At 44.7% G+C, this 27,724-nt stretch overlaps 2 protein-coding genes across 2 annotated transcripts in view; one reads left to right on the top strand and one right to left on the bottom strand.

Annotated features, from left to right (window-relative positions):
* nradd (neurotrophin receptor associated death domain) overlaps nucleotides 1-10,115 on the top strand; it is a 23,423-nt gene extending 13,308 nt beyond the window's left edge. Inside the window, exon 6 of the mRNA XM_084336947.1 lies at nucleotides 8,021-10,115. Coding sequence (XP_084193073.1) covers nucleotides 8,021-8,334 — 314 coding nt within the window. The 3' untranslated portion in view covers nucleotides 8,335-10,115. The remainder of the gene's footprint in view (nucleotides 1-8,020) is intronic.
* Nucleotides 10,116-15,150: 5,035 nt separating this feature from the next.
* Nucleotides 15,151-27,724, bottom strand: part of setd2 (SET domain containing 2, histone lysine methyltransferase) — a 66,955-nt gene continuing 54,381 nt past the window's right edge. The window contains exons 20-22 of the mRNA XM_084336029.1: nucleotides 19,522-19,596; nucleotides 19,209-19,310; nucleotides 15,151-17,851 (exon numbers count right to left, since the gene is read on the bottom strand). Coding sequence (XP_084192155.1) covers nucleotides 17,690-17,851; nucleotides 19,209-19,310; nucleotides 19,522-19,596 — 339 coding nt within the window. The 3' untranslated portion in view covers nucleotides 15,151-17,689. The remainder of the gene's footprint in view (nucleotides 17,852-19,208; nucleotides 19,311-19,521; nucleotides 19,597-27,724) is intronic.

Raw genomic sequence — 27,724 nt, 5'->3', positions numbered from 1 at the left:
GAAACGTGTTTAGTCCCTTATTTGAGCCGAATCTGGGTTTAACATGATTTGTGGAGCTCCCTCTGGTGTTGTGATCGTGGTATTCACTGACCTTTGGGAAGTATTTTGACATGTACATGGGTACCTTGGTCGTGTAGTGTATCTTGTAGACCAGGCCCATTGCAAGTTGTTGTACTCTGTCGTCTACTCTAAGCCATCCTAGGTTGTCAAAGTGGGCAGGGGTGAGGTGGGTTCTAGGAGTAAGGTCAAGCAGTAGTCTGACCAGTTTGTTTTGAGATGTTTGTAATTTTGTTTTTAGCGCCTTTGAGGTGCTTTGGTACCATGAGGTGCAAGCATAGTCGTAGTACCCCTGAATGAGTGCTCCTGCCAGAGTCTTCAGGGTGTTCTTGTTTACCAGAGAGGAGATCCGGTACAAGAATCGAGTTCGTTGGTTGACTTTTTTTATTACATTGGATGCCATTTTGTCACAGGAGAGATTAGCCTCTAGGATGGAACCCAGGTAGGTAATTTCATCTTTCCTTGTGACAATATTGTCACCCACTGTAACTGAGAAGCCGTCGGTCTTGCTGAGTTTGTTATTTGAACCGAAGAGAATGGACTCTGTTTTGCCCATGTGTAATGATAGTTTGTTATCAGCGAGCCATATGCAGATTCTGCCTAGTTCCGAGCTGAGGGTTTTTTCAACCTGTAACTTGTTCTTGTCAGAGACCAGCAGGGCTGAGTCGTCCGCAAACAGGAACAAGTTGCAGTCACAAGCTGACGACATGTCATTTGCATAAATTAGGAACAGTAGCGGTCCTAGTATGCTTCCTTGTGGAACACCACAGCTCACTGTGAGGGGGGGGGATAGAGTACCGTTTACCTCCACCATCTGTTCCCTCCCCTCAAGGTAGGATTGCATCCAGCTCACTGATAGACTATCAAAACCAGTTGCTTTTAGCTTGTCAATCAGAATGGAGTGATTGACCGTGTCAAAGGCCTTTTGTAGGTCCAGCATGACCATGCCGCAGTATTTGCCTGCGTCCACCTCTTGTTTGATGTGGTCATTCAAATAGAGAAGGCATGTGTCAGTGGAGTGGGATGTTCTGAAGCCAGATTGGAATTCGTAGATTAGATTTTTTTCCGCTAGGTACTTTTCGACCTGTTCGTAGACTATTTTTTCCATGACTTTCGAGATGGAGGTGAGAATAGAAACAGGGCGGTAGTTGCCTGGGTCTAATTTGCTGCCCTTTTTGTGCAGAGGGGTCACCCTCGCAATTTTGAAGTCCTTGGGGACGTGTCCCTGTTTTATGGAGAGGTTTATTATGTGTGTGATGATTGGTGTGATGGCGGCTGCTGAGTCTCTGAGGAATTTGGAGGGGATGTTGTCATGGCCAGTGGCCTTGTTAGGTTGGAGGGCGCTCAGTTTATTGAGTACCTCATCTGTTGTTACCATTTCCAGCTTGAAGTCGTCCTCGCGGACCCCTAGGTTTTTGTAGTAAGCTACTATGTGTTCTACCCCATAAAGCCCTGAGTGGGAGGGTAGTTTGTTTACCAGTGTTGTGGCTATGTTTGTGAAGAAAATGTTTAAGTAATTGGCTACATCCAGCTTGTCTGTGATGAGCGTGTTGTCCGTTTTTATGTTTATGTTTGAGAATCTGGTTTTAAGTTTTTTACTGCATCCTAGTTGATTATTGAGTAATTTCCAAAGTTCACGTGGTTTGTTTTTGTTTTCCTCAGTTTTGTCATTGATGAAATTCTTTTTTGCAGTTTTGATCATGGAGTTTACGTCGTTTCTTAGTCTGTTTCTTTCTAGTTTGAGTTCAGTCACGTGGGCTTGGAGTTCACTGCTCGTGCTTTTAGTAAGCTTTGACTGACTTTTACGAAACTCAGAGCATTTTTTGTCTCTGGTTTTCATAGCGGCCAGTATTTCGGAGTGCATCCACGGCTCAGCGCGATTTTTTACCCTGGTGGTTCTTAGGGGGGCCATGTCGTTTAGTATTGCTGAGAATTTGGTTTTGAAACCTAGCCATGTTTCGTCAACCAGTGTACCATTGAGTTCATCTGACCAGTCCAGACTCTCCAGTTCAAGGTTGAAGGCCTCGCTAGAGTAGGTTTTGAGGTCTCGGACAAGACCAAAAGCCGCCGCGAAGACGAGGAAAGAGAGCCGGGGTCCGGAACAGACTGAGGTCCAAACGACACAGAACCACATTGCCCAGCATATTGTTGGCCAATGTGCAATCGATAGGAAACAAATTGGACGACATCAGAGCAAGGATCCAATTCCAGAGGGACATTCGGGATTGTAACGTCCTCTGTTTCACAGAAACTTGGCTGAGTCCAGATGTCCCGAATCATGCAATAGAACCGGCAGACCACTTCTTCGTTCTACGAAAAGACCGGACGGCATTAGAGTCACTAAAGAAGAAAGGAGGCGGCATTGCCTTCATGATAAACAAGGAGTGGTGCGATTTAGGCAACACAAAGGAAATGTCTAACCACTGCTCCCCAGACCTGGAGTTTATCACGATAAAATGTCGACCCTTCTTCCTCCCAAGAGAGTTAACGTCCATCATCCTCATCGGAGTGTACATTCCACCACACGCGAACACTGAGGTCGCACTTTCAAAACTTCACGACGAGGTAAACAAACTCCAGGCAGCTAACGTTGACGCGGCCATTTTGGTCTTGGGGGATTTCAACAGCGCGCGTCTTAAAAAGGTGCTGCCGAATTTCTATCAGCATGTGACCTGTCCCACCAGAGGCGAGAACATATTAGACCATGTATACTCGCAATTTAAGAATGGGTACAAGTCACAGGCTCTTAGTCCATTCGGTAAAAGCGATCACGCCGCAATTTTTCTTTTGCCTAAGTACAAACAGAGTCTCAAGCGAACGCCGGTGGTCTCGCGAGAGGTTAAGCGTTGGGCCGTGACGTCAGTGGAGTCACTCCAAGCAGTGCTGGGAAGCACAGAATGGAGTGTATTCCGTGATAACACAGCCAATATTAACGAATACACCGAAACGGTGATTGACTATGTCTGTACTCAGGTAGAAGTAATAATCCCCACCACCAAAATTAATATCTACCCAAATCAAAAGCCCTGGGTAGACAAATCCGTCCGTGAGGCTCTGAAAGTGCGCACATCAGCATACAACACCGGGCTGGTGACAGGCAACATGGAAGAACACAAGATGGCAAGATACAACGTCAGGAGAGCAGTAATAGAGGCAAAACGGCGTTACAGGGATAAAGTTGAACTTCAGTTTGAACAGGCTGACTCTAGAGGCATGTGGCAGGGCCTCAGAACAATGACAGACTACAAAGGAACCCCCCTCAAACTGAACAGTGACATCTCCTTAGCAAATGATCTCAACTCCTTCTATGCGAGGTTTGAGGCTGTGAATAACAACACCAGCCTACAAACCACGGCAATGGGGGGGGGGGGGGTCTGCTGATGGAGACTCAGTGTTCAGGGTAACAGAGCATGAGGTGAGACGGATCTTTAAAAAAGTGGATATCAGGAAGGCAGCAGGACCGGACGGCATCCCCGGCCGCGTCCTAAAAGTCTGTGCCGACCAACTGGCCCCGGTATTCACTGACATCTTCAACCTGTCCTTGGAACAGGCCGTCATCCCCACCTGTCTGAAGAAGTCCACCATCATCCCTGTACCCAAAAAATCTACGCCCGCTTGCCTCAACGACTACCGCCCTGTAGCCCTCACCTCCATAGCCATGAAGTGCTTTGAGAAGCTAGTGAAGGGCTACATCTGTTCCTCCCTCCCCATCAACCTGGACCCTCTGCAATTTGCATATCGCCCCAACAGGTCCACGGAGGACGCCATAGCCCATGTGCTGCACACAGCAGCATCACATCTGGACAAGAGGAAGGGGAACTATGTGAGAATGCTGTTCATCGACTACAGCTCAGCATTCAATACCATAGTCCCCTCCAAACTCATAGCCAAGCTCAGGGACCTGGGCTTGAACTATGACCTGTGCCAGTGGGTCCTGGACTTCCTGACGGGCAGACCCCAGGTGGTAAGAGCCGGCAACTGCACCTCCTCATCCATCACGCTCAACATAGGGGCCCCCCAGGGCTGTGTTCTGAGCCCCCTCCTCTACTCCCTGTACACACATGACTGCGTAGCACAGCGGAACAACAACACCATCATCAAATTTGCTGATGACACAGTAGTGGTGGGCCTGATCTCTGCCAACGACGAAAGGGCCTACCTGGAAGAGGTAGAGAACCTGTCACAGTGGTGTCAGGAGAACTGCCTCTCCCTGAACGTCAGCAAAACAAAAGAGATGATTGTGGACTTCAGGAGGTCGGGGGTCAAGGACTACAGCCCCCTCAGCATCGACGGGGCACCAGTTGAGAGAGTGAACAGTTTCAAGTACCTCGGAGCCCACATATCCGAGGACTTGACATGGACCACACACATTGACAGTGTTGTGAAGAAGGCACGACAACGCCTCTACTTCCTCAGGCGCCTAAGGAAGTTCCAAGTCAGTCAGAAGATCCTTAGGAACTTCTACTCATGTACAATAGAGAGCATCCTGACCGGCAACATCACCTCCTGGTTTGGGAATAGCACTGCACAAGACCGTAGCAGACTACAAAGAGTGACACGTTCAGCCGAACGCACAATTAGAGGGGGGCTTCCCACCCTCCAGAACATTTACAACAAGCGGTGCAAGGGGAAGGCTAAGAGAATTATTAAGGACTCGAGCCACCCGAACAACTGCCTCTTTGAACTGCTGCCGTCAGGCAAGCGATACCGGAGTCTTATGGCGAGCACAGAAAGACTCAGAAGGAGCTTCTATCCCCAGGCCATCAGGCTGCTAAACGAACAATAATCGCTAAACGAACAATAATCACTATGCAACAACCATCAAATGCACACAGCACACACACCCACACGCACACACACACTCACTCAAACAAACAACACACTGCAGCACCCACTCTCCACACTTTAGATCACACAAACACACTTACACTTTATATTTATTGATAAAGGATTTGCACTACAACTCGTACACCTACTGTGAATTGTACCTAAACTGCACCTCGTCCATTTATGCCTTGCACTATATAGTATTGTATATTAGTACACTGCACAGTATTGTATATTGTATGGTAACTACGTCTACGAACATTGTACATATGTCTAAACTGAACACTGTGACCTCTTTTTTTTCTTCTAATTTTTACTATGTTTTTATTTCATACTTATCTTGTCATGCACAGTCTCTGGAGCGCAACAGTAAGAAGCATTTTGTACAAAAGTATTCTGTACTTCTGTATGACAACTATTAAAGAAACTTGAAAACTAGATGTGACTGTTTTGTGGCAGCCAGCCTTTTGTTTTAGTTTTTTTCGGGTACAGAATATCATATAATGATCACTTAACCCACATGCTATAACCCCTTTATTTGAGATCTTGGACTTGTCGGAGGTCAGAATGAGGTCAATGGTAGTCTGAGTTGATTCACATACACGTGTGGGTTGGGTGATTAGCTGGCTGAGGCCATGCAGATCACAAAACCTACTGAAGGCCTTGAAGACGGGTGCATCTTTTCGTTGCATATCCGTGTTCCAGTCTCCAATAAGAATTTTGTCTACATCCTCAACTCCAGCTAAACACCCATCCAGTGTATCATAAAAGCCACTATGATCTGGCGGCCTGTAGACTGTGCCAACCAGGTGTAGTCTGACGTCACTTTAGTGTCCCGCGCGGTCCACCCGTATAGGGATTTATCATTGGGAAAATGTATCATCGGCTATTGTAATAATTCTGCCTCATGAACATTGGCAAGGTTTCCATTTTGGCACAAAATGAGTTCCCTTCTATCACTAACATTATTGTTTAGTTAAGCATTTTTGGTTCAAATAAAGTTATAAGGTTGTTTAATTTGTTGTTAAAAAAGAACTACACTTACCAGTAGAACGCCTGTCGTTCAGTGCTGTCGCCTAATACAGCCAGAAGTCTACGCTGTGGTGACGTCAGTCAGCAGCGCCAGAGTGAAGTGTACGATTAATTGTGAATTTTTTCATGTTGAGCTATAGATTGTGGATGAATACACACAGAAAGGTACACCATGCCAATGTTCATGCTTTATTTGTTTTAAACAAGACGATTTAGGGCGCTCCAGTATCCCAGACCCGGTGGCCATATAATAATAATAATAATAATAATAATAATAATAATAATAATAATAATAATAATAATAATAATAATAATAATAATAATAATGCATTCTATTTATAAGGCGCCTTTCAAGGCACTCAAGGACGCCGTACAACAATTTAAAAACAGTTAAATTCATAATCACAGTACATTAAAATAAGAAAAAATAAAAATATATAAAATCAGACAGAAAATAAAATCAGACATACGCCTGCCTAAAAAGGTGGGTTTTGAGGTGGGTTTTAAAAGAAATTATGGAGTCAATGTTCCTGATGTCGGGGGGGAGGGAGTTCCAGAGGCGGGGGGCAGAGCAGCTGAAGGCTCTTGACCCCATGGTGGACAGACGGGCTGGGGGGACGGTCAGGTTGATGGAGGAGGCAGACCTGAGGGACCGGGTGGGAATGTTGATATGAAGGAGGTCGGACAGGTATGGAGGGGCGAGGTTGTGAATGGCCTTGTATGTATGGAGGAGGATCTTGTAGTCTATGCGGAGTTTAATGGGAAGCCAGTGTAGTTGGCGTAGGCCGCATGTCTTCCCCTCTTCTCCTCCCGTTTCACCCTCTCTCCTCTGTCGGTCCTGCATGGCCAAAAGGTCCTGAGGCTGCGTGGCCAGAAAAAGCTGAAAATGAATGCTATAAATAAAAGTAAAAAAAATTAAAAAACGAGACAATTTAGGGGTGGACCGCGCGGGAATGACGTAACCACTACTACACCTCCCTATAGTTATGAGCGCACGCATGCATTCTCACACACAGTGGCTCGGGAGGTAGAGCAGTCGTCTGGCAATCCAGAGGTTCCCGGTTCGATTCCCGCTCCTCCCGGGCAGTGTGTCGATGTGTCCTTGAGCAAGACACTTAACCCCTAATTGCTCCCGATGAGCAGGTTGGCACCTTGCATGGTTGCCTCCGCCGTCGGTGTGTGAATGGGTAAAATGTGAGTAACAAATTGTAAAGTGCTTTGGATAAAAGCACTATAAAAAAAGCAGCCATTACACACACAAACACTTGACCTCTGTGGCAAATAAACCGCCTCCTGGGGGTGAAAATTGTGGCCACTAGAGGGTGGGGGACACTTTTGTGGACAAACCAACTAAGAGTTCGAGCTATAGAGCTGCTGGCTGCAGCAAAAAAAAAGTTAGCATTTCTCCTCTTTTCCATTATCAGCGGTTCTCAGAAAAGCTTTCGGTTAGGTCGTTGTTAAGATTAATCAGAAAGAATGGTGAACCTTGACACCAGAGAATAATTTTTGTCTTCCTATTTCAGGAGGACATCAGATATTCATTATTTCACAAGAAAAAAACATCTAGGCTATACCAAAAAGTATGACTATGACTAGTGTATGTATTTGTACATCTTTACATGACCCCCCTTGCAAAATCATCCGACAATCTCCTGGGGCAGGGCTTCTCTCCTGTATGAATGTGCTGGTGACTCTTTAAGTGCCCAAATTGACCGAAGCTCTTCTCACATTGGTCACATGAGTGGGCTGCACGATTCTTGCTAAAATGTGAATCTTGATTTTTCTTTCTAAGAATTGAGATCACAATTCTCTCACACGATTCTTATTTTTCGTCATTATTTAAAAAAGTTAAGTAAAAAAAATAAGTAATTATAATAAAAAATAAAATTTAAGTAAAAGAAAAATTGTCATCATTTAGAAATGAGATCGCATGCCATAGATCTATGAATCGAGATCGTGATTTTTTTTCCCCAATTAATCGTGCAGCCCTAGGGGTAAGGCTTCTCTCCCGTATAATTCTCCAGATGTACACCCTGGTTGAGAACCACTCTAGTGGACAATGCCACCAGTGACTGACGTCTTCTTCTTCTGTGTGTTTCCACAGGCAGCAAGCGGGACAGTAAGCAGGACACCCGTCTCTACATTAACCTGGCCCCCCACAGGCAGGAGGAGGTGGAGCGTCTCCTGCAGGAGGGCGGGGCCCGGAGCTGGAGGCAGCTGGGGGCAGTGCTGGGGTATGAGACCGAACAGCTGGACCGGTTTGGGCACGGAGAGGCCGCCGCTCACACGCTACTCTCCAACTGGGCCCTGCAAGAGGGCTCGTCCCTGGGACTGCTCTGCTCGGCGCTGGCCCGCATCGAGAGGCCTGACGTGGCGGCAGCTCTCACCTACCCCACACAGGGCGTGTCGGTCGTCTGAGAGCATGCGCCACGCCTATGGGACTAAGTGACTTAGGGGGAGGGCGGGGGGGGGAACGCCCCAACTCCTGCTGGAAATGGCTTGGGAGGCACTCTGATGTCATCACCTTTAGACATTTTGAACTTAAAAAGAGGCCACCAGTAATGTCGGTGCTGATTGCTCGAACGGAATACTTTTTTTATCCACTCTTCACAAAGAGAAGAAAATCTAGAAAGACATAAAACGGTGCTGCAAAATGTATATCGCCGTCTGAGTCATCGCGGAGTATATATGGTGAAATGAATTGTTTTATGATGTACTTGGGGGTGGATTGACCATTCCCACAGTACACATCTCCATCCACCAGGGGAAACGACCCGACTGGTTTTCAACTCTCTCACTACTAAGTTACATAACACCGTAACCAACTTTCCCCAACTGCCACGAAACCTCAGATGAAAAAGGAACAGCCGGACAGTATTCTGGGTACATCAAAGGGTGAAGCGCTCTGAATCCCCCCCCCCCCCCCCCCCGACGATGATGCCTGTGAGCGCTGCTTCCTTCAAGAGAATAAATGTGTGGACTACTCTCTTTAGATTTTTTTTTTTATTATTGTTATTATTATTATTTTTAAACTCTTTGTCTTTTCTGATTCTCCTTTTACTTTCTGCTGCAGCTATTCCGTAGCTCAAGTCATCAGTATTTATTTGCAGAGAGGATATTAGCGATATTGATTAGATAACAAGTTAAGTAATTACAGAGAAGTGGAAATGAAGTATTCTGTAAGAAATATTGAATAATGTGTGAAAAGCGCCCTTCATAGCTCTTTTTTTTAATTTTTTTTTAATAACCATGAATATGACTGTAAATATCGTAAATATGGATTAATTTGTTATACGTGTTGTGGCTTAAAGTAAGGAGATGACTGTGACAATTGAACCTTTGCACTGAAGAACCATATAAGTCCCATTTTGAAATGTTTTGGATGGCACGTGTTTTTATAGTTGTAAACATTTGTCCAAATCACTTGGAAGTGTGAATGTGATATATATATATCACCAGAATGTTCTCAGTCTCTACGGTCTTTAACTGTGAGTGAACACAACACTCTTGAACGTACCATCTTTAGATAATGAAGTTTGAAAACATTGTTCCTCTGCAAACGTCAAACGGAGTTATGTGGTTCTTCTTCGCCTGAGGTACTCAATTGAAGATTCCGAATGAACCCTTTCACTACCACACTACAGAAGGTTAACCTTTCACTACCAGTGAAACAGAGTGGTTGTGAAAGGGTTAACCTTATGTAGTGTGGTTGTGAAAGGGTTAACCCTTTGTTATGTGGCAGTGAAAGGGTTAACCTTCTGTATTTTCGCAGTGAAAGGGTTAACCATTTGGTAGTGTGGTAGTGAAAGGGTTAAGATCCATTTTTCTCACACACATTCACACTATTTTCTTGCCATGTCCTTTCAGCTGTTAGATGCGGACAAAAAAACGGATATTTTAAAATCAATATTTGGATTGCATCATATTTGCTTCCTCCTTGCTATTGTATTTTATTTTCTCCCTCACCGTTTCATCTCCCACACAGAGCAGAACGTAGGCTATTTAGATCCGTGGAAGCCAGTGTTTCTGTTAAAGCGTTAGACCACACGACCACAAGAAGGCTTTTGGTGGGCTAGCCATATTTTGTCTAATGACAATCATGTAATATTTTTCTACATCTATATTCCTAAAACAGTATGTCTTGATGTGTTTTTGTAAGGTTTCGTTTCATGTAATAAATAAAATAAATTTATATTTGAGCTTGTTGCGTGTTCGGGACACAAAGACTGAAAGCTGCACATGAAAAAAACAATGTTACTGCGTGGTTGACCCGGGTCAATAGGGTCCAGCTGCAGCGCCGGAGAATCCTCTCACTGGGCAAGCCTGTGGCAGCCACGAACCTACTTTAATAGAAGCAGCTCGGAGGTGCGCTGTTTTAAGTGAGCGTGTGTTATTGGATTGATTGATTGATTGAACATTTTATTAATGTCCGCCTTGTTTCGAACTGGTTATGCTTAGGCCCTCTTTCGAAGTCGCCCTCTTTCAAGTTATGCTTAGAGTTTGGAATCAGGGCTGGTGGTCTATCGCCCTGCTCTAAAGATAAACTAAGCATAACCGACTTCGAAAGAGGGCCTAAGCATAACCAGTTCGAAACAATGCGGACATTAATAACATTTTCAATCAATCAATCAATCAATCAATCATTCCAATAACACACGCTCACTTCATTCTTAGATGGCATGCACCTCCGAGTACTTCGAGAAACTTCCGTACTTTCCGCCAATCAGCGCGCTCTCTGTGGCTGCCACAGGCTTGCCCCTTGAGAGGATTCCCCGGCGCTGTAGCTGGACCCTACTCGGGTTCGTCTCCCGATCCCGGACGTCCACTGACGTTTTTCTCAGCGCCAATCGCGTTACTCCTAACAAACTGGTTAAGCTTGGCGACTCTTTCGAAGTTGGTTAAGGTTAGGGTTAGGGTTAGTTGGTTAAGGTTAAGGTTAGGGTTAGTTGGTTAAGGTTAGGGTTAGTTGGTTAAGGTTAGGGTTAGGGTAACAGCCTGCTGGCGCGATTGTTAGGAGTAACGCGATTGGCGCTGAAAAAAACGTCAGTGGCCAATCAGATCGCGCAAACCGAACGCGGAAGTGCAACTCCGTTAGGGAAAATATACACGCATCCCGGACGTACATTTGCCGCATGTCCTCCCTCCATATCTTCTCCCGTCCTTCCTCTCTGCTCTCTGTCGGTCATGTCTGACCAGAATAAAGCTGTAAAAATGCTAAAATAAATCTTTAAAAAGACAAAAACAAAACATCCGAGTTCCTCTGTAGTGTACTGCAAAACGATGACGTCACGTTTTAGTCTCAAGACAGACCTTTTCTAACTTGACAACATAAACATTCTAAATAGGCCCCTTTGTATTTCCTTTTCTTTTTTTTAAACTTAAATTTTTATTAACATTTATAGACAAACAACACTTACACAAAAATGGATCCCATAACACAATGTGAAAGAATGCAGTGAACATAAATGGTTACATGAATAGCATTGTTGGTTATATGTTTCCACTACAGTTGTTTTTCCAGGCACTTAATACAAAGACTGATTGTATACCGCCCTTGAACAGGTATAGACAAATTTAATACCTACTCAAAAGGATTAGATACTGACTAAGGCAAATATGTACGGTATGGGTCCAGTGACCCTCCTTGAATTTCTTTCTTCTCTTATCCTTCGCCCTTTCTATTCCTTTTATACTAAATTTCTCTTTGCCTTTTGATTCACCCATTTACAAACCACCTCTTCCTTGATTATTAATACAACATTGTTAAACAGACATAAATAATAAAGTACAAAAAATGTAATACCCAAAAAAAAGAAAAAGAAAATCAGGAAATACTAACTAAGTCAAAAGTGTGTGACATGGGTTCAGAGACCCTCCTTGAACTTCTTTCCTCCTTTACCCTTCGCCCTCTTGTGTTGCATTTGGTTCTTCCTCTGTGATGTCGTTTTCGTTCCCCTTGTAATCCTCCCACTTTCCCCATCTTTCTCCAAATTTCTCTTCCTGTAACCTCAGCATGTGTGTTATCCTCTCTGTATTTCCTTTTCAAAGTCAACTTTATTTTACATTTTCTATTGTGCAAGACATACAGAAAGTTTAAATGACATTTCCCTCATTTCTACGTTGTATATAAAAAATATAGACATAGACAATATAAACAACAAAAGTAAAAAATATAAGACACTTTATTAGGGCTGTCAAAGTTAATGCTTTAATTTAGGAGATTAATTTAAATTATTTAAAGCATTAAAATAAATTAATCTAGATTATTACATGGCGTTTTAACATTCGCCAAAATGCTTGATTGTGATTGGTCAATAGCGCTCGGTTGCCCCTGACCGGTCAATTATTTCTCAATAATTCACTGCTGTCATGGGCAACGCAATAATGACCGCTGTTAGGGGCAAGAGAGCGCTATTGACCAATCACAATCAAGCATTTTGATCCCAGTCACGAAAGCTAAGCATTACCATTATGCACAGCTGCACTACATCAGTGCAATCAAGTCCACACACCTGCCGGCTGCCGGCGATGACAGAGGAGCCACAGAACAACTGCGTCTGCATTTGATCTCGTCTTGTCGATGGTGTAAAATGAATTAGGTATATTGTTAGTAAGTTAGCCATGTAATAAGCGGGATAATGTATAGCTATACTCGGTCATTGTCGCAAAATAATTGACCTTCACTGCGTTTAGAACGCTGTGTCGGTCAATTATTTTGCGACAATGACCGAGTATAGCTATACATTATCCCTTACTTAATCTATGGAGTGAAAAATCTTCAATTTTAGCGCCGTGGATTTATGAAAGAGGTCTAGCTGAGTCAATGTTGATGGTTTTGTTGAACATTTGTATTTCACAGGAGAAACTATTCAAAGAAAACTTATAGTCTTTGAATCTAAATATACTTTCTTTGTGTTGATTTTACATTAATTCCATGATTTTACTCAAGTAAATATGTTACAAGCTTCGGTCTTAAGTAGAAAAATGCTAATTTTAATCTAGATTCATTACAGAAAATTGTGAGATTAATCAGTAAAACATTTTTAATCTATTGACAGCACTACACTTTATACAACAGGTACGCATTGTGATTGGTCGAGAGCGTTCTAAACAGTGAGTATATTCATGATACACTCACGATTAAATCACCACAAATATACCACTGCGCTGGCTTTAGAATGTTGTAGAAGGTTTCAACTGCCATTCATCAAATGCAAATCATAACATCATAATATCATAACGCAGAGGCTGAGAGACTCACTTTTTTCTGGCTTATCGCGGTAAGAAAACTTTCCATAAATGTGTCTCCGTAAATCCATTTAGTTAGATCCAGCACTGAATGTATCTTGTGATTATTATCAATTTTCGACAATGACAACAACTGTTAGCCGTTAGATATTTCCTGGTTGATTCCATGTCACACGAATGCCAGACTGCTCAGCCAATAGACGATTTGTTTTATTAGTGTGAAGTATACTTTTGTCCAGTGCTTGCCATAACTGAGTGGATAGATAAAGAGGAACTGTCCAAGGTGCTGATGACTTTCTCTGACTTTCGCTTGCATTGCGTTGATAGCAATGAGACATCTTTAGGAACTATTTGTCTATGCCAAGTTCACTGACATCGATATAAAATACCCTAGAATTGTCTATTCATCCTATATTTTTCCCGACAGTGCACACTGCTGTATAATTTTTGTTTCTTTGTTGTTTCTTTGCTTTTGTTTCTTTGTTTTTACTTTGCTCCCGACTATTGTCAGCGACTTCGGGTTATTCAGAAGCACTATATAAATTAAATTAATTATTATTATTATTATAATAGCAAAACACTCGAAGCCATGGTATTTCATGAATATTGCCACTGATGCCTAGCGGCAATATTCATGACATACCACAGCTTCGAGTGTATTATTGCTTACATACAAACACATACAGGGCTGCAAGATATGTACAATATATACAATAAATTAGAATGAGCTTAATGCAAATATTCTTTTTTTTTCAGCAGCAGCAGCAGCAGTAGTACTGAGTAAAGTAAAGAAACGTGTGCGTTCATACGGTGGCCGACAGGAAATAAACAGGAGCCAAAGCCGTCCCCCTGGCAACAGAATACTTCTGGAAAGCTCTAGTCTATAGAACTGAATGCATAGCGTGTTAGGGCGTCTTAATAACTTATGAGGCGTCACATTTCCCATAGGTCAAGAATTTAGGTATTTAGGTACTTAAGTCATTAGCAAGTCGGTGTCGAGATTCACATTGTGTGTATAATTTGGACACGCAGTGTGAATTGTATATTGGAGTAGTGACAGCAATGCGAATGAAAAGTAATTTTCTTGTTTGATGACAACACACTGTTGCTGACCTGGACCGGACGTGAAGACTTACACGAGAGACTGCCGTTTCTTTTTGTTTATTTAACAGTAAGAGATACAAAAAGAAAAAATTGATAAGGAAAATAACATCTTGATGGATTGCACAGCGAGGAAGCAAGGACTTAGTTGGCAGATCTCATTCCATATAAAGGGGTTTAGTGTATAAGGACATTTCCTATCCAACGTGCTAAAGGAAATTAGTTTACGGGTATATAAGAGGGGAGGGGGGATAATAGTTTCATGCAAACTATTCTGAAAAGAAGTTCCTCTTCTCTGAGACACCAAAGTGATTCAAGCCAAGGCGCCCCCCCCCCTCCATCCGAGTTTAAATCTGTTAATGATCTCTCTGCCTTGGGTTGTAAGTGGGAGCAGGCATCTAGCAGGGCCTAGGGCAGTGTTGCATGCCGTCACGCTCTCCAGACGGGACTGCTTAACTGCGGTCTGGAGCGCGCAGGCATGGGGCTGCGGAATGCACATAATAACGGGAGGGGGGATGTGAGGAAGAGAGGGAAGCGGTACAGAGTCGCTCCCTCCACTCATCATCATGGGCCTCCATCTTTTTTAGAGTCTGAAGGCCTCTAATGAAAACAGTCGATCACTTTGATTCCCTTTACTGGAGCCAAACATCTGGCCTGGCACCATGTGTGAGCTATAGTGGCAGTCGCGCCATATGTACCCTCTCTGCTAGCGGAAAGAGCAGCGGTCTCTAAACTGGGATCGGGGTGTGCGTGCGCGCCTGCCACGCAGTTAATCATGAGATTGGGAGGCAGTTTAGCGTTTGGAGTTTTCTGGCTGTTTTGATCCTCTATTAGCCGACACCCCAAAGCGCACTTGGTCCAATTACTTGGCAAAGAAGGGGACTCTGTTTTAGAAAAAAGTTTATTTTCTTTTAAAATGTTTGTACACTCAGTATGACAATGTGCTTACACAATACTTACATAAGAGTGGGGGTGACATTTCTTTTGTACATAGAAAAGAAAAAAAAAAAAAAGAAAAAGAAAAAAAATCACCCCTGCCACTGAAAGAAACCAGAGAGGGCTTGAGAGTCCGTGGGATCCTATCTTTGACCGACAGGTTTGAGAGCTGGCACAGGAGGGTTGAGCTGGTGAGGCTGGAGGGGGAGGGGGGGACTCACTGCACCCCCTGACCCTTCACCCCTGTGTACAGGTTTGGAAATATTACACATATTTACACTTTAAAGTCATGATAGTCCTTTTACAAAGTCTTTGCTTATTTAAACATTCCCCCCAAAACTATTTTTTCAATATATTCACATATAAAGCAATATACATTATGTTGGAACACGGTTTAATGCGATTTAATGAGGCTGAGATACAATTGATGATTAATGACCCCATGCCGATGAACAGTAACCTTGACAACTGGACAAAACCTCGAATAACAGATGGGCAAAAGTCTGCGGAGCAAAAAAAAGAAAAACGGTGACAGTCCAAGCGTCTCTTATTCCTATCGAGAACCTATAAAGAACTTATAAAGGATAAAGAAAACAAAGAATACACAAAGGGTTCAAAAACGGGTTAAAATTACGATGCTACAACGGCCACTCCTGTGACGGGAGAGGTGAGAACAGGAGTCAAAAGATAAGCGTCCAAACCCTGCTCCCTTCATATTACACAAATCAATAAAATAAAAAAATACACGGAAACATTGATCAGTAACCCTGCTCGTCAACGCACTTGTTCATCCACCTAATCAAGGTGTATCATAGTAGCACAAGCTGCATGTGAAAACACCTGCGACTGCACCTTTTCTAATTTCCTATTCGCGTGAAATAATGTCCTAATCCCTTTAACGAAAAGGGGGCGTGTTATTCGGGGAGACTTGGGGAAAATGCAGGAATTTCCAAAAAGGAGCTGCTACCCTGACCCCAGCCTTCCATCGTGCACCGATATAACAACAGAGGCCTGTGGTTAGAAGGCAGGGTTCGGAGGAGTGGAAGCTTGGACCGTCACAGCCCAGCTAGAAGCAGCACCAGAATCACACAGTCAATGGCTGGGGGTAAATATGCACAAGAAGAAAAAACAAGTCTTATGGAGGAGGATGGGGGGGGGGGGGGGGGGGACTTCTTTTTTCTTGCCTGTTATTTTTAACAGTGGAAAGTACTGAAGAGCAATTGATATTCACGAATAAATTTATTTATTTAATTAATTAATCCTTCTCAGGCAGGGGAGTAGAGTTTAAAAATAGGACAGACAGTGATCATCTCGGGAAACATTTTTAAGAGCCACAAACTTGGAAAACTGCTAAAATCAAACATGATAAGAGAAAAAACATCAGTCTATGTAGCACCCCTCAGTGTCACCTGCTGTGAGCATGTCACCTGGAGTCTCAGGTTCATTCAGTGACCCGCCCCCCCAAAATTAAGTCTCTGGACACCCTTTTGGGGACCCTTCTAGAGTTCTCAGTTTCAGCCTGAGCCTGACGGGCAGAAAAAAGCCTGTGAGCACGAGTGGGTTCGGGCCGACAATATATGCTAATTGGTCGGGTAAGGGCTTGGGACTGCGGCAAAGAAAAAACATGGATTGCTAATTTTGGAGTCAATTATTGTCAAGACTTTCTCTACTTGTTAACAAGTAGCTATTCATGCCAACATGTAAAAATGCAGATTAGCCTACTGTAAATACACACATGTGGCATTTTATGCATGCAAGCATAAATAGCTACAGATTAACAAGAGGAAGTCTCGACAATGGCAGAGTTCCATAAAGCTGCCGTGACATCATGTGGGTCATGTGAGGAGCCCACAATGCAACGCGGTATATGTGTGGTCCATGCTCAAAACTACTGAGACGCTAGGGCAATGGTATGGTGTCACCAAGACAGGAGAATAATGGCTAGAATGCCTCCACATTACAGCCGGCTGGAACGATGCTCTGTGCACGTTGCATTGTGGACTCCTCACATGACGTGGCATTGATTGACTCCAAAATAGCAACCCAAAAAACAACATATATATATATATATATTAGTATATACGTATATATATAATATATTTATTTATCCCCCCCCCCCCCTTTTTTTCCCGGGTTTGGTCGGTCTCTGGCTCAGTATTGTATGTGGTGATGTCGAGCAGGCCGAGCTCTGGCTTCAACTCACTCCGGTTGGGGTCGGGGTCGGGTTTGAACTCTAGGCCCGTCACAGACCGGTGGCCCGGAGAGCTTCGTGTACAGCACTTCACAGTCTTTATCATAAATATGAGTATGAATCTTATTTCATTCTTTTCCTCCGTTTTGAGACAAACAGTTCAGGCTGGCTGACCCGTACGTGGAAGAAGTGAGCGTTTAAAAAAAGGCAAATCTCCTGTCTCTCCTCCTGCGTTATCCCAGGCGGGGGGGGGGGGGGGGTGTAGATTCCAAAGCCTTTTCCTTTCTCTCTCTGAGACTAGTCCAACTCGGTGTCCTCCTTGGGCCTGTACACCGTGCCAAACCTATGCATGTACTTCTTGATGTACTCTTTTGTCTTGTGCTTGACGTTCTCGTTGCACTCGAGATCCTCTGGGTTCTTGCAGGCTTTCAGCTCCTTATTCATGACGCCGTGAGTTAGCTGGAAGGTCGGCGGGGGGGGGGGGGGGGGGGGGGGGGGGGGGGGGGGGGGAGAGCGAGACGGAAAAGAGAGTTAGACATTTCTCTCCCGTTGACAGACTCATATGGATGCCATAACTATGATATAGAGTCGGTGGTGAGATCATACAACAGACATTTGATAGCGGCGGCTGTCAACACTCTGATTCATCTCTCGCAGTGGAATTCTTTCCTTTACAATTTTTCTGAGAGACAATGAAACTCAAGCGGTAGAAAAAGGAGTAAAAGCCAAAGAAACGTTAGCGTTCTCAGACAGGGCTTGTGATTTGGGGCTTGGAAGCGCGCGATGAAATGTAATTACAATTTGTACATGCCAGTTTACTTGGGTTTTCATTGTGTTTATTGTGTCCGTGTGCTCACGGTCCTGGTATTTCCAAGTGGCACTCGGTATAAACCGGTCCCCACACAGAGATGTAGATGTGGCTGAAAATCCAAAGAACCGCTATGAACCTCGGGGTGGGGTGGGGGTCTGTTGTCCTTTGAGGGATGGGGGAAAAAACATTGGGGATTTTTAACAATATTGTGTAAAACAGTGGCCGGGTAGCACAGCGGACTAAGCGTCTGTCTACCACTGCAGAGACACTGGTATCGAATCCGGCTGTCAGCAGTGCCTCCGGCTTGGCCGGTCGTCATACTGGCTCAATTGGCAGATTGGCAGCCGGTGGGTGGTAATCTGGTCATTGTAAACAGCGACTCCTACAGGTCAGTCAGGGCGCCTGCACAGCGAGGGAGGGAAATGGTGAAGGTAGTGTGACCTCCCACGCATTACATTTCACCAATGAGAGTCCGCGCTGTCAGGTGAAAAGAGGCTGCTGGCTGTCTCCTATGTATCGGAGGAAGCATGTGATAGACTTCAGGGCTCCCTAGACCGACCAGTGGGGGGGGGGGGCACATGCGTGCAACGACCAGGAAGGGGAGGGGGGAATTGGCATAACGACTAAATTGGGATGGGAGGGAAAATACAGAAAATAGGAGAAGAAAAAAGTGGATAAAAAAAAGAAAAATATTGTGTAAAACAAAGAGGGAGATACCGGTCTAAAGATGTAAAAGTGTATTCTGAACCCCCCCCCCCCCCCCAAAAAAACATAGCATAAAAACATTTATCTGGTCGAAGAAAGGAACTGTGGGAGCTCAACTATTTATTTCTGGTTTGGGGGAAGTTTGAGACTTGAGACGTTCCCTTTGAAGTTAAGCCCTAACCAATGCTTTCGTTCAATGTGGCCAAAAGAAACGAGGAAATGAGGAAACGTTCTCTCTCTTTCAATTGAGAAATACGGGGAAAAACACGTTTGTCGTTTCACAAATTATATTGCCGTTACCTTTCTAGCCAGGTGTTTGAAGTCATCCGTGCAGCTGATGCGGCCGAGTTTGCAGTCGGGCTTTCGGTAGGGGTTCAGGCATTGTACGATGAACTGGGACATCTGAGTATCAGACAAACGCACAAAGAAAGTCATTTAAAACAAAAACTAAAAGAACAGGACAATATGCATTACATTCCCCATATCTGCAACCAATAAAGAAATTGGCAATTGTAGGTGGGTTGGTAATGGTTAAGTGATGAATGAAGTGGCATAACTTGAAATCGCAGGAGGACGGAGAACATGGCTAGCAGAGAGACTCTGGCTCACTCACCTCTTTGCGGAACGTCTCTTTGCTCCTTTTAGCCAGTTCACTGGAGGTGTCCGCCTCTGCCGTCTTAGTGGAGAACTGTAAGACAGAGTAGGACAGACGAGAACATTAGAAGTATTTCTTCTCTTTAGGAGAAGTGTCATACGTTTCACATTACCAGCTTGGCTTTGTGACTCCAACCTGTCATGCAATAACCCCCCCCACCCGTCATAATCTCTTCCTTGCACTCCTCTGGAAAATACATTTTCTCAGCTGTGATGGCAGGCAGCAGCAGCGACCATTTCATGGCGATTAAAAGAAACCCTCCTCTGGCACACATGAGATTCCAGAGATCACTCGGAGGGGAAGGGGAGGCTGTGCCGCGCGCGCCGCGCCCGTCCTCCGGGTTAACCAAACGTGGCAAGTGGCCGCTGCCATTGAGGTCAGCGACAGCCGGCACCTGGCCATCACCAGGCCGCACAAAGCATGGATATCCTGCCAGAAGCCTCCCTCCCCGGCCCCCCCGACAACAAAGGGATGGCGGCCGACAGCTGACCCCCCCCCCTGTATACACACCAGGGTGGGTGAGGATCAAAGCCAAAACACGTTTGGATTCACACATTAGACCTCCGCTCTTCCTGAGGGGCATGGTGCCCACCGGTCCTGGAACACAGCGTGGAGAGGAACCCGCAGCGGGTGAAGCGGGAACGAGCTTTACGAGCACGGGGTATAATATCAAGACCTGGACACATGTTGGAAATGGTCCGTGACAAATATAAATAAATAAAAAGGGATCTCTCTATCTTGACAAAGACCTCGGTTACGTGCACATCTCCTCAGAAATTGATCCCAGAGACAAAAGGGACACTTGTGTAGTTAAGAATATAACCGAGAAACCGCAAATAAACTAATGCAAGTCCTCCCAGCTGCTTTCCATTATCATCAAAAGGCAGGATAAATCTGCAGAGGGAAAACAAAGCGGGCAGAGGGAGGAGGAAGGATGAGCCTGAGCCTCGGGGCCTTGGGGACAGACAGCTGCAGCGTGATGTTTTCAGTTTCTGTACATTACTCCCGTCAAGATCTGCATCCATACAAGACGATAGGAGTGTAAATAAATACTGATACACTTCATTCCAATTCTTATGATATTGTATCGTCATAAAATAAAATATTATACGATTAGTAATTCAATCAATTAGTGGCCACCATATTTCCTACAACTGTCTCAAATCAACTTTTCACTTGACAAAATGTATCGCAGCATTTATAGTATCGCAAAAACATGACATTTTGACCTCTGTTTTTGTGATTCCTGCCAGCACTAGGGTTGAGCATCTTTGGGATTTTTAGTTGAGTCAAGGAAGAGTCACACAACTATGCATGCGGTGCTTGGGACACAGAGGGGCCTCTATGCTACGCGGCTAGAAGACATCCGACTGTTAAAGAGTGAAGGCCTTTACGCTACGCGGCTAGAAGACATCCGACTGTTAAAGAGTGAAGGCCTTTACGCTACGCGGCTAGAAGACATCTGACTGTTAAAGAGTGAAGGCCTTTACGCTACACGGCTAGAAGACATCTGACTGTTAGAGTGAAGGCCTTTACGCTACGCGGCTAGAAGACATCTGACTGTTAAGAGTGAAGGCCTTTACGCTACGCGGCTAGAAGACATCTGACTGTTAAGAGTGAAGGCCTTTACGCTACGCGGCTAGAAGACATCTGACTGTTAGAGTGAAGGCCTTTACGCTACGCGGCTAGAAGACATCTGACTGTTAGAGTGAAGGCCTTTACGCTACGCGGCTAGAAGACATCTGACTGTTAGAGTGAAGGCCTTTACGCTACGCGGCTAGAAGACATCTGACTGTTAGAGTGAAGGCCTTTACGCTACGCGGCTAGAAGACATCTGACTGTTAGAGTGAAGGCCTTTACGCTACGCGGCTAGAAGACATCTGACTGTTAAAGAGTGAAGGCCTTTACGCTACGCGGCTAGAAGACATCTGACTGTTAAAGAGTGAAGGCCTTTACGCTACGCGGATAGAAGACATCTGACTGTTAGAGTGAAGGCCTTTACGCTACGCGGCTAGAAGACATCTGACTGTTAGAGTGAAGGCCTTTACGCTACGAGGCTAGAAGACATCTGACTGTTAAAGAGTGAAGGCCTTTACGCTACGCGGATAGAAGACATCTGACTGTTAGAGTGAAGGCCTTTACGCTACGCGGCTAGAAGACATCCGACTGTTAGAGTGAAGGCCTTTATGCTACGCGGCTAGAAGACATCCGACTGTTAGAGTGAAGGCCTTTATGCTACGCGGCTAGAAGACATCTGACTGTTAGAGTGAAGGCCTTTACGCTACGCAGCTAGAAGACATCTGACTGTTAGAGTGAAGGCCTTTACGCTACGCGGCTAGAAGACATCTGACTGTTAGAGTGAAGGCCTTTACGCTACGCGGCTAGAAGACATCTGACTGTTAAGAGTGAAGGCCTTTACGCTACGCGGCTAGAAGACATCTGACTGTTAGAGTGAAGGCCTTTACGCTACGCGGCTAGAAGACATCTGACTGTTAAGAGTGAAGGCCTTTACGCTACGCGGCTAGAAGACATCTGACTGTTAGAGTGAAGGCCTTTATGCTACGCGGCTAGAAGACATCTGACTGTTAGAGTGAAGGCCTTTACGCTACGCGGCTAGAAGACATCCGACTGTTACGAGTGAAGGCCTTTACGCTACGCGGCTAGAAGACATCTGACTGTTAAAGAGTGAAGGCCTTTACGCTACGCGGCTAGAAGACATCTGACTGTTAAGAGTGAAGGCCTTTACGCTACGCGGCTAGAAGACATCCGACTGTTAGAGTGAAGGCCTTTACGCTACGCGGCTAGAAGACATCTGACTGTTAAGAGTGAACCTTTACGCTACGCGGCTAGAAGACATCTGACTGTTAAAGAGTGAAGGCCTTTACGCTACGCGGCTAGAAGACATCTGACTGTTAGAGTGAAGGCCTTTACGCTACGCGGCTAGAAGACATCTGACTGTTAGAGTGAAGGCCTTTACGCTACGCGGCTAGAAGACATCTGACTGTTAAGAGTGAAGGCCTTTACGCTACGCGGCTAGAAGACATCTGACTGTTACGAGTGAAGGCCTTTACGCTATGCGGATAGAAGACATCTGACTGTTAGATGAAGGCCTTTACGCTACGCGGCTAGAAGACATCTGACTGTTAAAGAGTGAAGGCCTTTACGCTACGCGGCTAGAAGACATCTGACTGTTAGAGTGAAGGCCTTTACGCTACGCGGCTAGAAGACATCCGACTGTTAGAGTGAAGGCCTTTACGCTACGCGGCTAGAAGACATCTGACTGTTAGAGTGAAGGCCTTTACGCTACGCGGCTAGAAGACATCTGACTGTTAAGAGTGAAGGCCTTTACGCTACGCGGCTAGAAGACATCTGACTGTTAGAGTGAAGGCCTTTACGCTACGAGGCTAGAAGACATCTGACTGTTAAAGAGTGAAGGCCTTTACGCTACGCGGCTAGAAGACATCTGACTGTTAGAGTGAAGGCCTTTACGCTACGCGGCTAGAAGACATCTGACTGTTAAGAGTGAAGGCCTTTACGCTACGCGGCTAGAAGACATCTGACTGTTAGAGTGAAGGCCTTTACGCTACGCGGCTAGAAGACATCTGACTGTTAAGTGGTCCGCACATGGCGAGCGACCGACGTCGCCTGGCGATGCGATCGCCTGTCGCTCAACGACAATCGCTTAGCACCCCACACCAGAGGCAACCGTTCAGGTATAATAAGCGATGTGTCGCTCTGTTTAGCTGGGGGTGTTTCCCCCCCGGGAGATATAGGAGGACGGACCGCCGGGACCGGATGTTAAGTTGTCCTGAAGCGAGCGTATATATATTAGCAGGTAGCTGTGTTGTGCATTACGAGGGAGTATTAACCTGTAAAACCCATATTGAGCTGGAATTAAACCACCATATACGAATACAACCTCTCATTCTTCCTGACATTACTGCATGACTGATCGCTACAATACGTTCACTACCACCGATTGGACAAGTATTGTTATGCACCTGCTGAGAGAGAATGTTTTTTCACTGAAGACGCAAACTGTTCTGTTCTCAACCATCATTTTCTTTGGACAATAAACCTTACAAACTACATCAGCTGCAGCCTGGACATTAAACTCTGTCAACATCCACAACTTATTTTGTTACCCGAGTATAAAAACACTAGTAGGTGCATCGTGGCGCATTGTTCATTTATTAGTTAATGACAAGCGGCCACTATAGCTTCTCCAACTAACGTTATTTATTTAAATTGTTCCTGTTAATAATAATTAACATAAGTAGCATGGTAATAATACGTAGGTTATTGATCAATGAATGTATTGATAAATTAATGGTGTACAAATGATACACCAGTATAACTTCTGTACTACTTCTACTGTATAAGTCATGTTATTTTCTCATTGTCCTTGCTGTGTCGCCTGCTGTCGCCTAAAAAAATAGGATCGAGGCGATTTTTAGCGAGGCGACAGAAATTGCTGCGCGACCGTCGCTTCAAAATCTCCTGCCGTGTGGGCTGTCTCATTCATAACAATGTAGGCGATAGAATTCTGTCAGTCGCCTCGCTTAAAAAATCGCCCGCCGTGTGCGGAGCACTTTAGAGTGAAGGCCTTTACGCTACGCGGCTAGAAGACATCCGACTGTTAGGGTGCTTTCTCACTCACCATTCGCGGTCGAATCAGAGCCGGATCACATCAGAGAAGGGTGTGTCTGTCCTAGTGAGAACGCTCCCCCCCGTCCCCGGGGACGCTGATTCGTCCCCGGGGGCGCTGAACCTGGACCGCTGAAATAGGTGGTTCCGGGTGCGCGCCAGTGGGAGCGGGGGAGGCTTTTGTATCAACTTGCTGACACACACAACGTCGTTACTTGCTTGAATTTTGGGCAGATAAAAACACAGCAACAACTGGACAATACCCACAAAAACGATATTTATGGGCAATTTGCGAGTTCAGACCTCAACCAAAACAAGTATGTGGAGCCTCACAGCTCAGTGGATGAAAACATGAAGCCACGTTACAAAGCACAACACTTCCCTGGCTCGCATTAGGCCTGGCAATTTTGTTTGCCATTGCTATATCTATACATTGGTTTCTTGTTCGAATGCAATTATTTCTATTAGACCAGTGGTGCCCAACCAGTCGGCCGTGGTCGACCAGTAGATCAATGACATGCAATATAATTGCCACGAGCGATGGGCTAATGTTAGCTGCTGAACAGCTGCTGAACAGGCTAAGCTAACTAGCGTTAGCTTAGCGTTAACCCTGGGAAACGCTCAAAACGGAATCCACGACACCAGTTCCATCAACTGACATGCAATATAATTGCCGCGAGTGATGGGCTAATGTTAGCTGCTAACTAGTAGATAGGTCTAGTAGACTAGATCAGTGGTTCCCAAAGTCGGGGTCGCGACCCAAAGGTGGGCCGCGAGCAGCCACGGGTGGGCCGCGAGATGATTTAAAAAAATTAAATAAAAAATAAAAAAAATATATTTTTCTTTTTTAATTTTTTTTTTAAATTTTTTGTCAGGCCACTGAACTTAGAAGCAGGCCAGGACAGTGTTTCTAGTTGTATTCTAAAATTCTATTCTATTGTATTCTAAAATGTGACTATATGGTTTTATATTAACTTAATAAATAAACAAAAACTAAAAATCTACTTATTTCAACGAACATTTCAAACTAAATAACAGATTATGCACATAAAACGCTGAAAACAACCAAAGCAACAATAGTATTTTAATGAGGCTATTATTATTATCATTATTATTTTGCAACAAGTTAGCTCTCTCATAAATAGCACATATAAATGAATAACTAACTTGAACTAACTTAATAGGATTGACGTGATATTTGGCAAAAAAAATCGGTCGCCTGGCAAAAAAAAAAAAAAAAGCCCGACGATGTGCATTGGGCCGCGGCTCTCTGACGCCTTATTTTCTGGGCCCTGGCCTGAAAAGTTTGGGAACCCCTGGACTAGATAGACTAGTAATAGGCTAAGCTAACTAGCGTTAGCGTAAGCTAACTAGCGTTAGCTTAGCGTTAACCCTGGAGCGGACTGCACGACACCAGTTCCATTTGTGAGAAAAGGGGGGTGGGTTATATTGACAAGGCTTGACAACAGAGGTTCAAATATAACTTCATATTTATTGGTTATTTGTTTCTTTTATATCAGCATCCAGTCTCCACCGCCATGTTAACACTCTTCCTGTGTTTACATTTTCGAGCGTGACATCATCGCCTACGGCAAGCTTACACGCTCAAAAACGCAAACCGTAAACAAAACCCAGAGAGACTGAGGCCCTTGTTACACAGACTGTTTTTGTGTTCGTTTTGAATAGGTTTTCTGTCCCTGTTAGATAGAAATGCCGTTTTGGCAGGAAACGTTTTGGCCCTACTGAAAACGCTGAAATTGTGTTTCCGTTTTGGATACTCGCCAAAACTCGCCGACAACGTGTTGTGTAATCTGCGCGGAGCCGTTGTTGCTCAACGCCCATGCGCAGTAGATACCCACATCTGCGTGCCCTCACCAACGTCCGGTGACAGAGCTATAGCTGCAGCTACCATGTGTTGTCAAGTTATTGTTATAAGGACCCCAGTCCAAGCTACAATAGTCTGCATTCCCTTAACAATTGTTTGTATTGAGCCGTATTGTACCCATTCTGCGATATGTTTTTTTTTTTTTTTATATCTTTCTTCCCCTCCTTTTTCCCGATTTTTCTCCCATCCCACCCTTCCTGGTTGTTGCGTACTTTCCCCTACTGTTGGTCCGGGAGACCGGAGACTGTCACATGCTTTCCTCCGACGCATGTGCAGCCTGGGGCAGGCCAACCTGGCCGCGCAGGTTCTCACCGGGGAGAGTGTAGCGTGTGGGAGGCCACACTATCTCTCCTCAGTTCCAACCCTTGCTGAGCAGGCGCCCCGACCGAACTGTAGGGGTCGCTGTCCACAACGCCCAGGACCCACCCTTCAGCTTTCCCACCCCCTGATACAGCCAATTGTATCAGTGTGAGAGGCCAGCCAAGCTGATAGCAACGCCGGGAGCTGGATTCGAACAGGCGAATCCTAGTGTCTCCCGGTGTTGGTGACGAACGTAATCTCCGTGCGCCACCTGCCCCCCCCAATTCTGCGATATGTTAAATAAAGTTTACATCCATTCATTCTGCTAGCATTAACGATTGCATGAGCAGCTGGCTAACGTTAGCTACCTACCGTAGCTACCAGACCCTGTTAGCTCAGAGCTCATCTTTCAACATAACAAGCATTAAACAAAATGGCCCAGTCATCTATTCACCTTTGTTTAACTCTTTCAGTGCCACTCACGAGATTTCTCGTGTTTTTTTATAGGTGGTTGCTAGCCACTCACGAGATTTCTCGGATTTCTTATTTTTTTTTTGCGATCTGAAAAATTATTGCATCACCCGAGCCTACCCGAGTATAGCCGAGGGGCGCCGACGATCACTGTGGAAAAAAGCGCCCCCTGTCGTCTCCCAGATGACATAAGTGATTTTGGAATGGACTCAATGAAAATGAATGGGGAAAAAAATCCGGTACTCCACATTTTCCAGTTCACTGATCCAGCCGGGGTTACCAGAGTTCATTCTGGAGCCTCAGATCCCCGCGGATCATAGAGATCTACTGTGTCGCGTTGGATCCATACACGTATCGATTTTTTCGAATGGTGATCAGGAATTGGAATATACCAGTTGGATACCATCTGATGTCAGGTAAGGACTCTATGTTATCAGTGGTAGGATAATCGGAGTAAGTTTGATGAAGTTATAAGCTGTTTTGTGAAATGTCTTCTTTCGGTTTCACTGTAAAACTCTGTGAGGTAATCAACGGAGCGATTATCAGTGCGCGGCCGTAATGTGCTTGCGTGCACGTATAATATTGATCATCTAGCGTTTATTTGAAAACTATTCATAAAAAGGCCGACGAATATCAACGTTGTGGAATATTCCACTAAAAGACGATTTTCATAGAATGCTCCAGAATTAGCTGTTTTTTATATCAAAACAGGGGCTTTTCTAACTGCTCTGAAATGGAAACGACGCGATAAAAAAACAATCGGTCTTCACAGCACTGACTGGAAAATAGTCTTTGATAATGCGATGGGCAGATTAGACACATAGCCATAATTTAAAACATAGATTAGGCGATATTAAC

The sequence above is a fragment of the Notolepis coatsorum genome, assembly GCF_963971535.1.
Source record: "Notolepis coatsorum genome assembly, chromosome: 19".
Lineage (NCBI taxonomy): Eukaryota > Metazoa > Chordata > Actinopteri > Aulopiformes > Paralepididae > Notolepis > Notolepis coatsorum.
Note: the sequence above shows the minus strand (reverse complement) of the source record. Positions and strands in the feature narration are given on the sequence as shown.